The sequence below is a fragment of the Anolis carolinensis genome, chromosome 5 (genome assembly GCF_035594765.1).
Source record: "Anolis carolinensis isolate JA03-04 chromosome 5, rAnoCar3.1.pri, whole genome shotgun sequence".
NCBI classification, from domain to species: domain Eukaryota; kingdom Metazoa; phylum Chordata; class Lepidosauria; order Squamata; family Dactyloidae; genus Anolis; species Anolis carolinensis.
Window position 1 is genome coordinate 203,133,743 of NC_085845.1, and position 14,401 is coordinate 203,148,143.

The following is a 14,401-nucleotide window of genomic DNA, read 5'->3' on the forward strand; positions in this document are numbered from 1 at the left end:
CCTGTTTCAACCGATACAGGGCCCACCCAGCGTTCTCCGTACGGAGAGGATCCCCAAAAGTATCAGTTAACAACTTTTTGAAATTATTCAAATTGTCCTTGACTGGGTCATTTCCCAAAATTAAATTAGTGGCCCATTGTCCTGCGGAACCGGTCAACAAACTCAAAATAAAAGCCACCTTACTAGTGTCAGTAGGAAAAGCATGAGCACTGAGCTGAGAAAAATAAAGCTCCACTTGTGCCAAAAAGGTTGGCAACTTGCACCTGGTTCCGTCAAAGCGTTCAGGAGTCAAAACATGTCCTTTCACAGCAAAAGCTGTTTGGCTTACGGTAAAGGCCGTTTGCAATTGGTCTACTTTGGCTCTTAACTCATCCATCGTCTTCCTGACGGGTTTATTGCTGCAATAAACTTTTTATGGGCGTCGGGCAATCTGTCAAGGACAGAACGCCACAAGATTCAAAGTAACAGAGTTTATTAGATTACAGAACTCAAAAATGCCCGTAAAAACACAAGGGCCAGGCAGTTTTTGCCTTTAAGCGCAAAAAGGGACAAAAGTAAATGTTCAAAAGATAAACCGGATTAAACCGGAGTTTAATCCGGGTAAAAACAAACTGCTTGCTTCAGCCTAGGTATTAACAGAACGAAAGCCAAGGAACAAAAGATACAAAGAATGCAACTAATTGGCAGCAGATTCCTCTCTGCTGCCAGCACTGTGCTTAGAGTAACTTGCGTCGCTCCCACACACACACAGTAGACAGGATCTCCAACACGAGCAATTCAGCCAAGGATTGTAGAAGTAGAGTAGACCAGTTCCGTTCCGTAGATCAAAGCCAGAAGCAGACGTTTGTAGTTTTTCCAAGTCCAAGAAGGGGGGGAAGACAAGCCGTGGTCAGTTCAGTCCGGGTTCTCAAAGCAGGAGATGGCGTCCGTCAGAAAGACGACGGAAGGTCAAGCTAATAAGAGTAAACACAGGTTTGCACAAACAAATGCCCACACAATCCCTCCCGCCGTCTGACCTTGGATTCCAATCAACTTACGTCTCAGCACAGGAAAGCACACAAGTCTTCAGGGAAGCGTCCCACACACACACGGATCCCAAGCGTTTGCCCAGATTACCTTGCCCGACGCAATTTGCAATTGCTCCCAAGCCCCATTTTATGCCAGTTACAAATCTTCATCACTGTCAGCTGTCCTCCTTAACCCGGGCGTTTCCTCATCACTTTCCTCGTCAGAGCTGGAACACCTCTGACTACGCCCAACAGCATCTCCAGCTGTGGATCCCGTCCCATCCCTCCAGCTAAGCCATGGGTCTAATCCTGAAGGTCCCCATTCATCTTCTGCCCCATCATGGCCAGTGGCCCCCAATTCCTCCCTTACCCGAGTCCAATCCATCTCATCCTCCTCTGAGCTAACCAGCCCCTCCTCCATTCTCTCCGTAAACCCTTCGAAAGATTCTTCGTCAGATGGTGCTGCAAATATGTCTCGCAGTCTTTTTCTCTCTCGCTCCTCGAGAGTATCTGACTCCCGAGGAGTCTTACGCCCACGTCTGTCAGTAACAGAGCCATGAGGCTCAATCATAACACACCCTGAGTCTCCTTCGGGGTGAGAAAGAAGGGCGGAATATAAATACTGTAAATAAATAAAAATAAATAATTATAATTATAATTAATTTGGGATTGAGGGATGCTTTTACCTTGCAACTGGGCTGGATGCTGGCAAGGAACTGGTGGGCACTGGACGGCGCTGCAGACTGGCTCCCCCTGGTGGCAGACACAGGTCCTGCAAGGCTCTCCTTCGGGTTCCCATTCGGTGCCGTCTTCGAACTCAATGCTGTCCAGAATGCAGACTGGACACAGTCCAGAGGGAAGAAGAGACAGGTTAATATGTATGTTAAGCCTGGCATTAAGAAGCTGCATTGGTCCCCAAGAAGAGTCAACCTAAGCCCAACAACAAAAATCAGGCTTTGTCCCTGTAAGGAACTATGAATATCGAAGGCTCCTTCAGGCAGGGGGGAATCTTTTTATCCCACCCGCTGCCCCAAATTTGTAAAGAACTAATAACGACTGCCACCAATTAGGAAAGATGCAACCACCAGACTCAGGGAGGAGACCTCTTTCTTTCTTTTTTTCTTTCTTCTTCTTCACTTTAGATGGTAGCGTAACTTGGCTTAGAATATATGCGACAGAGGCTTAGATGTTGGAAGAACAATAACAAGTTTATTCAGGCACAAGCTTGGTGGTTACAATGTTGTTTCTCACTTAGAGGTATTCTTATTAACAGTTACAATACTAGAATGAGATGCATCAACTCTCTAAAGCAGGGGTCCCCAAACTTTTTAAACAGGGGGCCAGTTCACGATCCTTTGGACCGTTGGAGGGCCAGACTATAGTTGGCCACCGAGCAATAATTAATAATTAATAATAATAATAATAATAATAACAACAACAACAATAATAAAAAAGAGGGTTGGAAGAGACCCTTTGGGCCATTGAGTCCAATCCCCTTCTGCCTTTGTGCACTGAAAGCACAAGCAAAGCACCCTGACAGATGGCCGCCCAGCCTCAATGTTAATAATAATAATAATAATAATAATAATAATAATAATAAGGGTTGGAAGAGACCCTTTGGGCCATTGAGTCCAATCCCCTGCTGCCTTTGTGCACTGAAAGCACAAGCAAAGCATCCCTGACAGATGGCCGCCCAGCCTCAATGTTAATAATAATAATAATAATAATAATAATAATAATAATAATAATAATAATAAGGGTTGGAAGAGACCCTTTGGGCTATTGAGTCCAATCCCCTTCTGCCTTTGTGCACTGAAAGCACAAGCAAAGCATCCCTGACAGATGACCACCCAGCCTCAATGTTAATAATAATAATAATAATAATAATAATAATAATAATAATAATAATAATAAGGGTTGGAAGAGACCCTTTGGGCCATTGAGTCCAATCCCCTTCTGCCTTTGTGCACTGAAAGCACAAGCAAAGCACCCTGACAGATGACCACCCAGCCTCAATGTTAATAATAATACTAATAATAATAATAATAATAATAATAATAAGGGTTGGAAGAGACCCTTTGGGCCATTGAGTCCAATCCCCTTCTGCCTTTGTGCACTGAAAGCACAAGCAAAGCATCCCTGACAGATGACCACCCAGCCTCAATGTTAATAATAATAATAATAATAATAATAATAATAATAATAATAATACAGGGGTTTGGAACACAATACTCCTGACCTCACAATTGTGTTAAAAAACAAAGTATGGATTGTCGATGTTGCAATCCCAAGTGACAGCAGGATTGAGGAGAAACAACTGGAAAAGCTGACACGATATGAGGATTTAAAGATTGAATTACAAAGACTCTGGCACAAGCCAGTCAAGGTGGTCCCAGTGGTGATAGGCACACTGGATGCAGTGCCTAAAGACTTTGGCCTGCACTTAAACACAATCGGCGCTGACAAAATTACCATCTGCCAGCTGCAGAAGGCCACCTTACTGGGATCTGCACGCATTATTCGCTGATACATCACACAGCCCTAGACACTTGGGAAGTGTCCGGCGTGTGATCCAGTACAACAGCCAGCAGAGTGTCTGCTGTGTACTCATCTTGTTGTGTTAATAATAATAATAATAATAATAATAATAATAATAATAATAATAATAATGGTGGTAAGAGGAGAAGAGACCCCTTGGGTCATTTAGCCCAACCCCCTTCTGCCCTTGTGCCGTGGGGGCCGGATAAATGGCTTCAATGGGCCGCATCCGGCCCCCGGGCCTTAGTTTGGGGACCCCTGCTCTAAAGTATCACTTCTTTTACTTAAAGTAGTTAAAACCTATTCCTCTGCTCCTTTCTAACTGTTACTTCAATGGATCTCTCTGAGTCCAGCTGGGATTGGTTCCCAAAGTCTGAAACGTGGACTATCCAGTGACTTCAAACCACAGTCACCCCTGTGATATACTATCACAGATTCTCTGTGCCTTTACAGGACACAGACTACATTAAATAAGTCACCAAACTTATTTAAAACCGACTCAAAATGAAAAATTGAGTCTCCTTGATCCCATCAACCTAGAATCAATCTTCCCTGTGCCTCATCAGAGCACAGACTCAGATTTGAACTTCCCTGGTTCTAACCATCTCAGAAGCAGTCTTTCCCTGTAATTCCTCCGATTACAGACTGAACTCTCTTCAAAACATTCCCTCCTTTTTCATCCAGCTAGTAATGAAGTAATGAAGGTGGAGGCATTACTTTTCATTCAACCCTCGTATATAGATCAGGCACCTGGAAGGAAGGCCGAAGCTGGCCCAGGCCTGGTTTATTCCATCTGCCCCAAACAAAAGGCCCCGGGTTCAAGAGTCACCTTTGCAGGAAGGGCAGCAGTGGCCTGGCTCTTGGAGCGGATGGGAGCACAGCAGCGGAGGACAGGCCTCTTCCTGGCACCGGACACTCCCTTCCTGCCCAGAAAACAGAGAAAGGCGTCAAGAGAAGTGTAGCTGAGATACAAAGCAAGGCCCTTGCAACTGCTCCTGGGTTGTCAATGTTATTTCCTAATTGGTTCTATCATAAAAACATGGGCAAAAGTTTGTTAAACTGCAAAAAGTTTGTCTTTGCAGGAGGGACATCATCCTGCAACACATTTGGCTTTAGCTTTTCAATTAACATCTCATGGTGTACATCTCAACCAATTCAACATAGTTTCTGGCAACAAAAACCAAATTTCTGTAGTATATCAACTACAGTAGAGTCTCACTTATCCAATGTTCTGGATTATCCAACACATTTTTGTAGTCAATGTTTTCAATACAGCGTGATGAATTTTGGTGCTAAATTTGTAAATACAGTAATTACTACATAGCATTACTGCGTATTGAACTATTTTTTCTGTCAAATTTGTTGTATAACATGATGTTTTGGTGCTTAATTTGTAAAATCATAACCTAATTTGATGTTTAATAGGCTTTTCCTTAATCCCTCCTTATTATCAAATATATTCGCTTATCCAACGTTCTGCCGGCCCGTTTATGTTGGATAAGTGAGACTCTACTGTATTACATTTATTTTACTCTATTTTTATTATTATTATTAATACATTTATTATTTCACTCTGATCTTATTATTATTATATTTATTATTTTACTCTATTTATTACTACATGTATTATTTTCCTGTATTCATTAGTATTATCATTATTACATGTATTATTTTACTCTATTATTATTAAAAGGATACATAAGCACATTTACATTGAAGAAGATGAGAATAATGATTTAATCAGAGTTGGACAGTCTTATCTTAAATTAGAGCTTTATGTAAATATTCAAGAACATTTAACCTACTGATGCTTCAATTAATGTCATTTTATTGGTATCTATTTTCATTTCTGAAATTTCCCACCCTCGGCTTATACTGGAGTCAATGTTTTCCCAGTTTTTTTGTGATAAAATTAGGTGCCTCGGCATATATTCAGGTCGGCTTATACTCGAGTATATACGGTAATATCTCATGGTGTCTCAACCAATTCAACATAGTTCCTGGCATCAAAAACCAAATTTCTGTAGTATATCAACTACAGTAGAGTCTCATTATCCAACACTCGCTTATCCAATGTTCTGGATTATCCAAGGCATTTTTGTAGTCAATGTTTTCAATAAATCGTGATATTTTGGCACTAAATTCATAAATACAGTAATTACTACATAGCATTACTGCGTATTGAACTACTTTTTCTGTCAAATTTGTTGTTAAACGTGATGTTTTGGTGCTTAATTTGTAAAATCATAACCTAATTTGATGTTTAATAGGCTTTTCCTTAATCCCTCCTTATTATCCAACATTTTCGCTTATCTAATGTTCTGCCGGCCCGTTTATGTTGGATAAGTGAGACTCTACTGTATTTTCAAAGTAAAGATTGCACCATTAAACAGGAAATAACTCTTTCAAATGAGAACAGAAACAAATGGTTACATAGTGTTATTTTTAATACTCCCATGTTTGATTCTACTTTAGTGTTGATATATTGTATATTTGAAATGGTACATTGTATTATTTTAAGCAGCAGATATAAATCAGCAAAGTTGTCGTTCTTGGTTGGTGCCACTTTCGCCGTTTGCAAAGTGGTCTGACGGGATGAGCTAAAGCGAGACCTAGCTCATCAATCAAGTCGGGGTTTCCGATTCCTTGACAAATACTATGATCAAAAAGGGCTCGGCGTCATCGTTTTTTTTTTTTTTCCATGTCAGGAGCAACTGGAGTTGCTTCTGGAGTGAGAGAATTGGCCGTCTGCAAGGATGTTGTCCAGGGGACGCCCGGATGTTTTTGATGTTTTTACCATCCTCGTGGGAGGCTTCTCTCATGTCCCCGCATGGAGCTGGAGCTGATAGAGGGAGCTCATCCGCACTCTCCCTGGGTGGGATTCGAACCTGGCAGCTTTCAGGTCAGCAACCCAACCTTCAAGTCATGGGGCTTTTATCCCCTAGGCCACCGGAGGCTCCAGCGTCATAGTGGATGAAGTGGATGAAGCAACAGCACCCCCCTGTGGCCGGAATCGAGCATAACCTTCAGGCGCCGAAGTTGGAGGATACCGAAAATACCTCTTTATCTGTCTGTTTGTCTTGTATGTCTAAAAACGGCATTGGATGTTTGCCATGTATGTGTGTATTGTGATCCTCTCTGAGTCCCCTTTGGGGTGTGAAGGGCGGGATATAAATACTGCAAATAGATAGATAAATCAGCCCAGGCTGTGGCACAGGCTGGTAAGCAGACTGCTGCAATAAATCACTCTGACCATGAGGTGATGAGTTCGAGGCCAGCCCGTGGCAGGGTGAGCACCCATCAATTAAAAATAAAAAATAGCCCCTGCTCGTTGCTGACCTAGCAACCCGAAAGATAGTTGCATCTATCAAGTAGGAAATAAGGTACCACTTATAAAAAAAAGTGGGGAGGCAAGTTTAACTAATTTATGACATTGGAATGAGGAAGTGCCGTCAGAGTGGATGATGAAGCAGCTGCTCCCCCCTGTGGCCAGAATCGAACATCCCCTCAGGAGAAGGTTAAATTGCCTCTGCGTCTGTCTCTGTCTTGGTTTGATGTGTTTATGGGCATTGAATGTTTGCCCTATATGTATATAATGTGATCCGCCCTGAGTCCCCTTCGGGGTGAGAAAGAAGGGCGGAATATAAATACTGTAAATAAAACAAACAAACAAATAAATGAATAAGGCTCCACTCACTGTGCACGTGCAGTGCAGGCAGGGGCTCTCTCCCGCAGGAGTGAAGGTCTCTCCACTGGGATACAGGCGGCCTTCAAAATCACACACTGGCAAGAAGGAAAAGAGACAGAGAGACGGTCAGCAGGAGGGCATTTAGAATAACTAGAGCTGGAAGGGAACCTCAAAGGCCATCCAGTCAAGTCCCCTTCTGCCAAACAGGAAGATACAATCAAAGCCCTCGTGACAGACAGCCAGCCACCCTCTGAGTAAAACCCTCCAGAGAGGGAAACTTCAATACAATCCCAAGCAATACATTCCATGGTCAAGGAGGTAATGTTTAGGTGGAATCTCTTGTCCATATTTTCGGATCCATTGCTTCATTGAGTCTGGTCTCCAGAGGAGCAGAAAACAAGCCTGCTCCAATAATAACCATAAGGTAAAGGAGGTAAAGGTTTTCCCCTGGCGTTAAGTCCAGTCGTGTCTGACTCTGCGGGTTGGTGCTCATCTCCATTTCTAAGCCGAAGAGCCGGTGTTGTCTGTAGACACCTCCAAGGTCATGTGGCCATAGGCATGACTGCATGGAGCGCCGTTACCTTCCCACTGGAGCAGTACCTATTGATCTACTCACATTGGCATGTTTACAAACTGCTAGGTTGGCAGGAGCTTCGGCTAACAGCGGGCGTTCATTCCGCTCCCGGGATTTGAACCTGAGAACTTTTCATGTTTGATTTTTACAATGTGTAATTTGTCACTGTTTTTATTATTGCTGTGAGCCACCCCGAGTCCCCTCGGGGAGATGGGGCGGGATATAAGAATAAATTTAGTATTATATTATTATTATAACTTTCAGTCTGCAAGTTCAGCAGCTCAGCGCTTTAACACACTGTGCCATCACCAGGGGCTCCGCGGAGCCCCCAGATGGCGTAGTGGATTAAGTGACTTGAAGGTTGGGTTGCTGACCTGAAAGCTGCCAGGTTCGAATCCCACCTGGGGAGAGTGTGGATGAGCTCCCTCTATCAGCTCCAGCTCCATGCGGGGACATGAGAGAAGCCTCCCACAAGGATGGTAAAAACATCAAAACATCCGGGCGTCCCGTGGGCAACGTCCTTGCAGACGGCCAATTCTCTCACTCCAGAAGCAACTCCGGTTGCTCCTGACACGGAAAAAAAAAAACAAAAAAAAAAACCAGGGGCTCCAATAACAATAGTAATACATTTATTGGAGCCCCCAGTGGTGCAGTGGATTAAATTGCTGAGCTGCTGAAATTGCGGACTGAAAAGTTGGTGGCTTGAATCCAGGGAGCAGGGTGAGCTCCCACTGTCAGCCCCAGCTTCTGCCAACCTAGCAGTTCAAAAACATGCCAATGTGAGTAGATCAATAGGTGCCGCTTCAGTGGGAAGGTAATGGTGTTCCATGCAGTTATGCCAGTGGACACATGACCTTGGAGGTGTCTACGGACAACGCCGGCTCTTTGGCTTAGAAATGGAGATGAGCACCAACCCCCAGAGTCAGATACGACTGGACTTAATGTCAGGGGAAACCTTAACCTTACCTAATACATTTATTATTTAGTTTTCTTCCCCTTTGGGTCCCAAACCAAGCATATTCCACATCGAAGCCGCTCTCTCTGCTGCGGTCCTTCTCTCAGCCTTCCACACTTTCTTTCTGCCTCTCAAAGCGAAGAGACTCTGTCCCTATCCTCAGGTCTTGAATTATGGATGCATCTACACCAATGATGGGCAACCTTTTGCGCTTGGTGTGTCAAAATTCACCAAAAAACCTAGCATGACTTGGGTGGTGTGTCACTTCGAGGAAAAAAACCCCATAATTTCACAATATATATAGTTTAAATAAAAATATATATAATTGTAATATATAACTTGTTGGATTATGGTTGTATGTGTATGAAATGTAAATCAAGTGTTTTCTGCTGTTGAGCAAGAGTGTATTTTTCAGTAATGAAACAGTTAACAGCAGGCTAGTTTTGACTGACAGCCTGTTGTGATTGCTATGACCTATCAGGCATGACTTCCGGCCTTTGGGGGTCGGAACTTCCTCCGGACTGAGGAATATGTTTTATCTTATCTGGTGTGTTCGCAGTGAACATTCGCTGAAGATGGACAATGAATGCTATGCTCTGAAGCCGAGAAATGCAACTGTAAATAGATTTGTAAATAAAGTTTAACAACAGTTGATTTTCAACTGACCCCTTCGCCTGCTGGAGTGTTTCTTGACCAGTGCTGATTCTCCGCATGGGAATACAGTCTGGAGAAGGAGGTGAGACCGGGATGATGAATTTTGGAATCCACTCTGCACCCCATCATCCCCTTGACATAACTATATTTAATAAATCAAAAACTATTTACTACTATTTACTGGACAAAGTACAAAACATAAAGAAAATCACTATTAAATGACTTCTTTTGGAGGGGGATTGACTTATTGGGCTAGAATGGAATCCACAGAACTTAATCATCATTCCAACTCAGTGTTGTGTATGGACAGGGTGGAGCAGAGTCACATTTGAAATGAGTTTGTTATTGTTGTTGTTTACTTTCATTTCAGTGCAGATAGTGGTCATTTGGAACTATCATTTGGGAATGACAGGAGGAGAAAGGCAGCTGAATCCTCCATTGCAAGGATTGCAAGCCCACTGGGGGCTCCACTGAATCCTCCGGCTTCAATATGGAAAGAATGATGACGGCAAATGTTACAGGAATGGTTGTATAGTTAAAATAAAAGAACACTATACACACACACACTGATTGACACACAAACAAGGAATGGTTGGATATGAGCAAACTAGGTTAGATCAGACCACATTACAACGATCTATGTACAACGATCTATGGTGCCTCTTGCAGTTTCCACGCTGATTTCTCTCTATTCTAGTTTCAATGTAGTCATGAATAATGAATAATATAATAATAATAATATAATAGTAATAATATACAGTAGAGTCTCACTAATCCAAGCCTCGCTTATCCAAACCTCTGGATAATCCAAGCAATTTTTGTAGTCATTGTTTTCAATATATCGTGATATTTTGGTGCTAAATTCGTAAATACAGTAAATACAACATAACATTACTGCATATTGAACTACTTTTTCTGTCAAATTCTTTGTATAACATGATGTTTTTGGGCTTCATTTGTAAAATCATAACCTAATTTGATGTTTAATAGGCATTTCCTTAATCCCTCCTTATTATCCAAGATATTTGCTTATCCAAGCTTTTGCCGGCCCGTTTAGCTTGGATAAGTGAGACTCTACTGTAATAATATACTACAATAATAATAGAATAATAATGTGTGTGTGTATGTGGGTGTAATGTGCATAATTCCCATGGAGTAAACAACAAAAGCACTGGACCAAATCACACCAAATTTGGCCACAAAAGACATAGTCATCCAATCAATCTGCATGCGGCAGCGTGTCAGCAAAACCGGCTAGGCGTGTCAGTGCTGACACGCGTGCCATAGGTTGGCCATCACTGATCTACACTGTAGAATTAATGCAGTTTGACCCCACTTCAACTGCCATGCCTCAATGCGATGGAAGCCTGAGAGCTGTAGTTTGGCAAGGTACAAGCATTCTTGGCCAGTGGAGCAGAAAGATGGTTCCTTAGCTTTGCTCCACTGAAGTTAAAGTGATCTCAAACTGCATTCATTCTACAGTGCAGATGAATCCTTACGAAAAGGCTTCCACAAATGGATATGAAGCTGAGCTTATTTGTAAAAATCAGAGGCAGGAACGGGAGGGAGGAGGGTCAACGCACCTTCGCAGGTGGGGCAGCACTGGCCTGGGCGTCTGGCCGGGTGGGAGCAGGACAAGGGCGGGCAGTCTGCAAACAGGTTTTCACACGTGACTTCTCCTGCCTGTCCAAACAAAGCAGAGCGTGACGGAATTGGTGAGAATCAAAGAATCATAGAGTTGGAAGAAGCCACATGGGCCACATAGTCCAAGCCCAATCTGCCATGCAGGAAAGGCACAATCAAAGCATCCCTGACAGATGGCCACACAGCCTCTCCTTAAAAGCCGACAAGGAAGGAGCCTCCACCACACTCCCTCGCCACACTCTTGGCTCATGTCCAGCTTGTGGACTCCTAATACTTCAGATCCCTTTCACGTGGACTCTTTATTTATTTACAGTATTTATATTCCGCCCTTCTTTCTCACCCCGAAGGGGACTCAGGGCGGATCACATTATACACACATAGGGCAATCATTCAATGCCCATAAACACATCAGAGACCGAGACAGACAGACGCAGAGGCAATTTAACCTTCTCCTGAGGGGATGTTCTATTCTGGCCACAGGGGGCAGCAGCTGCTTCATCATCCACTCTGATGGCACTTCCTCATTCCAAGTCGTAAATTAGTTAAACTTGCCTCCCCACTTTTTTTTTATAAGTGGTACCTTATTTCCTACTTGATAGATGCAACTATCTTTTGGGCTGCTAGGTCAGCAACGAGCAGGGGCTATTTTTTATTTTTAATTGATGGGTGCTCACCCCGCCACGGGCTGGCCTCGAACTCATGACCTCATGGTCAGAGTGATTTATTGCAGCTGCTCAACAGCCTGCGCCACAGCCCGGCCCCTTTCCAAGCAAGTCGTCGCCATCTGTACAGTTCCTATGAAGGATAAGGGCAGGGGCAGTTCACCCGTAAGGCAATTGAGGCAGTTGCCTCAGGCGCCGTCATTTGGGGGGCGCAGTTGAGGCCTTCCGACAGGTCAAGCGGATGGAGAGCTCGCATGCCGCCGCTTCCAGCGAGGTCTCTTGGAAACTGGGGTCTATATATATGTCGAATGTCAGTGTGAATGTTGTAAGTGGCCACCTTGATTAGCACTGAATAGCTCTGCAACTTCAAAGCCTATCTGCGGGAATCCATTGTTAGGAGGTGTTAGCTAGCCCTGATTGTTTCCTGTCTGTAATTCCTCTGTTTTCTGAGTGGTGTTCTTTATTTACTGTCCTGATTTTAGATATTTTTTTTAATACCAGGGGCCAGATTCCCTTTTAATTGTGGATTATCTACCTTGATATTCTGGGTTATATGGCTATGTGGAAGGACCCTCAGGGCTCTTCCACACAGCCATATAACTCAGAATATCAAAGCATAATAACCTACAATATCTGCTTTGAACTGGGTTATCTGAGTCCACACTGCCCTATATCCCAGTTCAATGTTTGGTGCTAAATTTGCAAATATGGTAATTCATACATAACATTACCATATATTGAACTGCTTTTTCTGTCAATTTGTTGAAAAACATGATGTTTTGGTGCTTAATTTGTAAAATCATAATGTAATTTGATGTTTAATAGGCTTTTCCTTAATCCTACCTTATTATCCAACATTTTTGCTTATCCAATGCTTTTATTTTTCGGTGATTGGTTTGAAGGGTTGCCAAAATTCTGTTCGCTTACACTTGAAATTTACCTAGGGCTGGATCTGGATAAGGGAATATCTGGCTGAACCCTCCCCAATGCCAGACTCACCAAACAGGTGCACCTCTGGCAGGGGTCCTCGCTGGGCACCGTCTCCCCACGGCGGTACTCCCGCTCTTCCCACAGGCAACCTGGAGGCACAAGAAGTGGGTAAAAAATTCACAAGTTTTATTGCACGGATGTCACGCGGCAATCCCCTGATTCACCAGCAGGTGGCTCAGCATCCTTGTTCACTCACCTGCCCAGTGATAACAGGGACTCAATATTGTTTTATTCTCAACATAACAGGACAGTATATCTAATAATAATAATAATAACAACAACAACAACAACAACAACTTAATATTTATAACCCGCCTCCATCTCCCCAAGGGGATTTGGGGTGGCTTACAAGTGAGTCCAAGCCCAGGGGTCAACAAATAAAAATTAAAACCATAACAACAGTTGACAATACAATAAACAACGTAAAATAGTCAGGCTATTTGGCTGACTGCATCTCTTTGTACAAACTTGCTTTTGCCTCAATCCACTTTCCCTCCTCTCTCCACTTAAGGTGCATCTACACTGTAGACTGAATGCAGTTTGACACCACTTGTAGTGCCATGGCTCCTCAATGTCATATTATTAACATCAAAACCACACATTGGCAAGAAGGAAAAGAGAGAGATGATCAGCAGGAGGGCACTTAGAAAACTAGAGCTGGAAGGGACCCCCAAAGGTCATCCAGTCAAGCCCCCTTCGGACAAACAGGAAGACACAACCAAAGCCCTCCTGACAGATGGCCAGCCAGCCTCCGACTAAAAACTTCCAGAGAAGCAAACTTCAATACAATCCCAAGCAATATATTGTATATACTCGAGTATAAGCCTAGTTTTTCAGCCCTTTTTTAAAGACTGAAAAAGCCCCCCTCGGCTTATACTCGGGTGAGGGTCCTGGTTGGCTTATATTTGGGTCAGCTTATCCTCGAGAATATATGGTACATTTATTATTTTTCTCTATTATTATTGGTATTGTTACATTTATTATTTTTCTCTATTATTGTTGCTACTATTACATTTATTTTACTCTATTTTTCTTCTTCTTATTATTCTTATTATTATTATTAATACATTTATTATTTCACTCTGATCTTATTATTATTATTATTGCATGTATTATTTTACTCTATTTATTATTATTATTATTACATGTATTATTTTACTCTATTATTTTTAAAAGGATATAAGCACATTTACATTGAAGATGAGGATAATGGTTTAATCAGAGTTGGACAGTTTTATCTTAGAGCTTTATGTAAATATTCAAAAACATTTAACCTACTGATGCCTCAATTAATGTAATGCAATGTTATTGGTATCTGTTTTTATTCCTGAAATTTACCACCCTCGGCTTATACTGGAGTCCTACCGGCTGTTAGGAATGGTGGGAGTTGAAGTCTAAAACACCTGGAGGGCCCACGTTGGCCCATGCCTGATTCTCAACTTACTTTCCATCTATTTTAGCCTAGAATTGTAAGCTTTTCTGCAGCACTGACCTCACCCTAGGAACATCATGCTTTGAAATAATTCTTCTGGGAATAGGTTTCTGCCCACTTGCACCACCTGCTTCCTGCTCTCGTCCTCAGCTTTGTCCCCTTGCATGGTTTCACCCCTCACTGAGATTCTTCCCATTCCAAGCCCATTTGGGAGCCGTAATGATCTCCCTGCGGACCACAGGAAAACCAGAAATGCC

At 42.7% G+C, this 14,401-nt stretch overlaps 1 protein-coding gene across 1 annotated transcript in view; it reads right to left on the bottom strand.

Moving 5' to 3' along the window:
• The window catches only part of kcp (kielin cysteine rich BMP regulator), a 176,061-nt gene that overhangs the window by 86,878 nt on the left and 74,782 nt on the right, over positions 1-14,401 (bottom strand). Inside the window, exons 16-20 of the mRNA XM_062982751.1 lie at positions 12,722-12,801; positions 11,000-11,099; positions 7,243-7,328; positions 4,375-4,468; positions 1,694-1,846 (exon numbers count right to left, since the gene is read on the bottom strand). Coding sequence (XP_062838821.1) covers positions 1,694-1,846; positions 4,375-4,468; positions 7,243-7,328; positions 11,000-11,099; positions 12,722-12,801 — 513 coding nt within the window. The remainder of the gene's footprint in view (positions 1-1,693; positions 1,847-4,374; positions 4,469-7,242; positions 7,329-10,999; positions 11,100-12,721; positions 12,802-14,401) is intronic.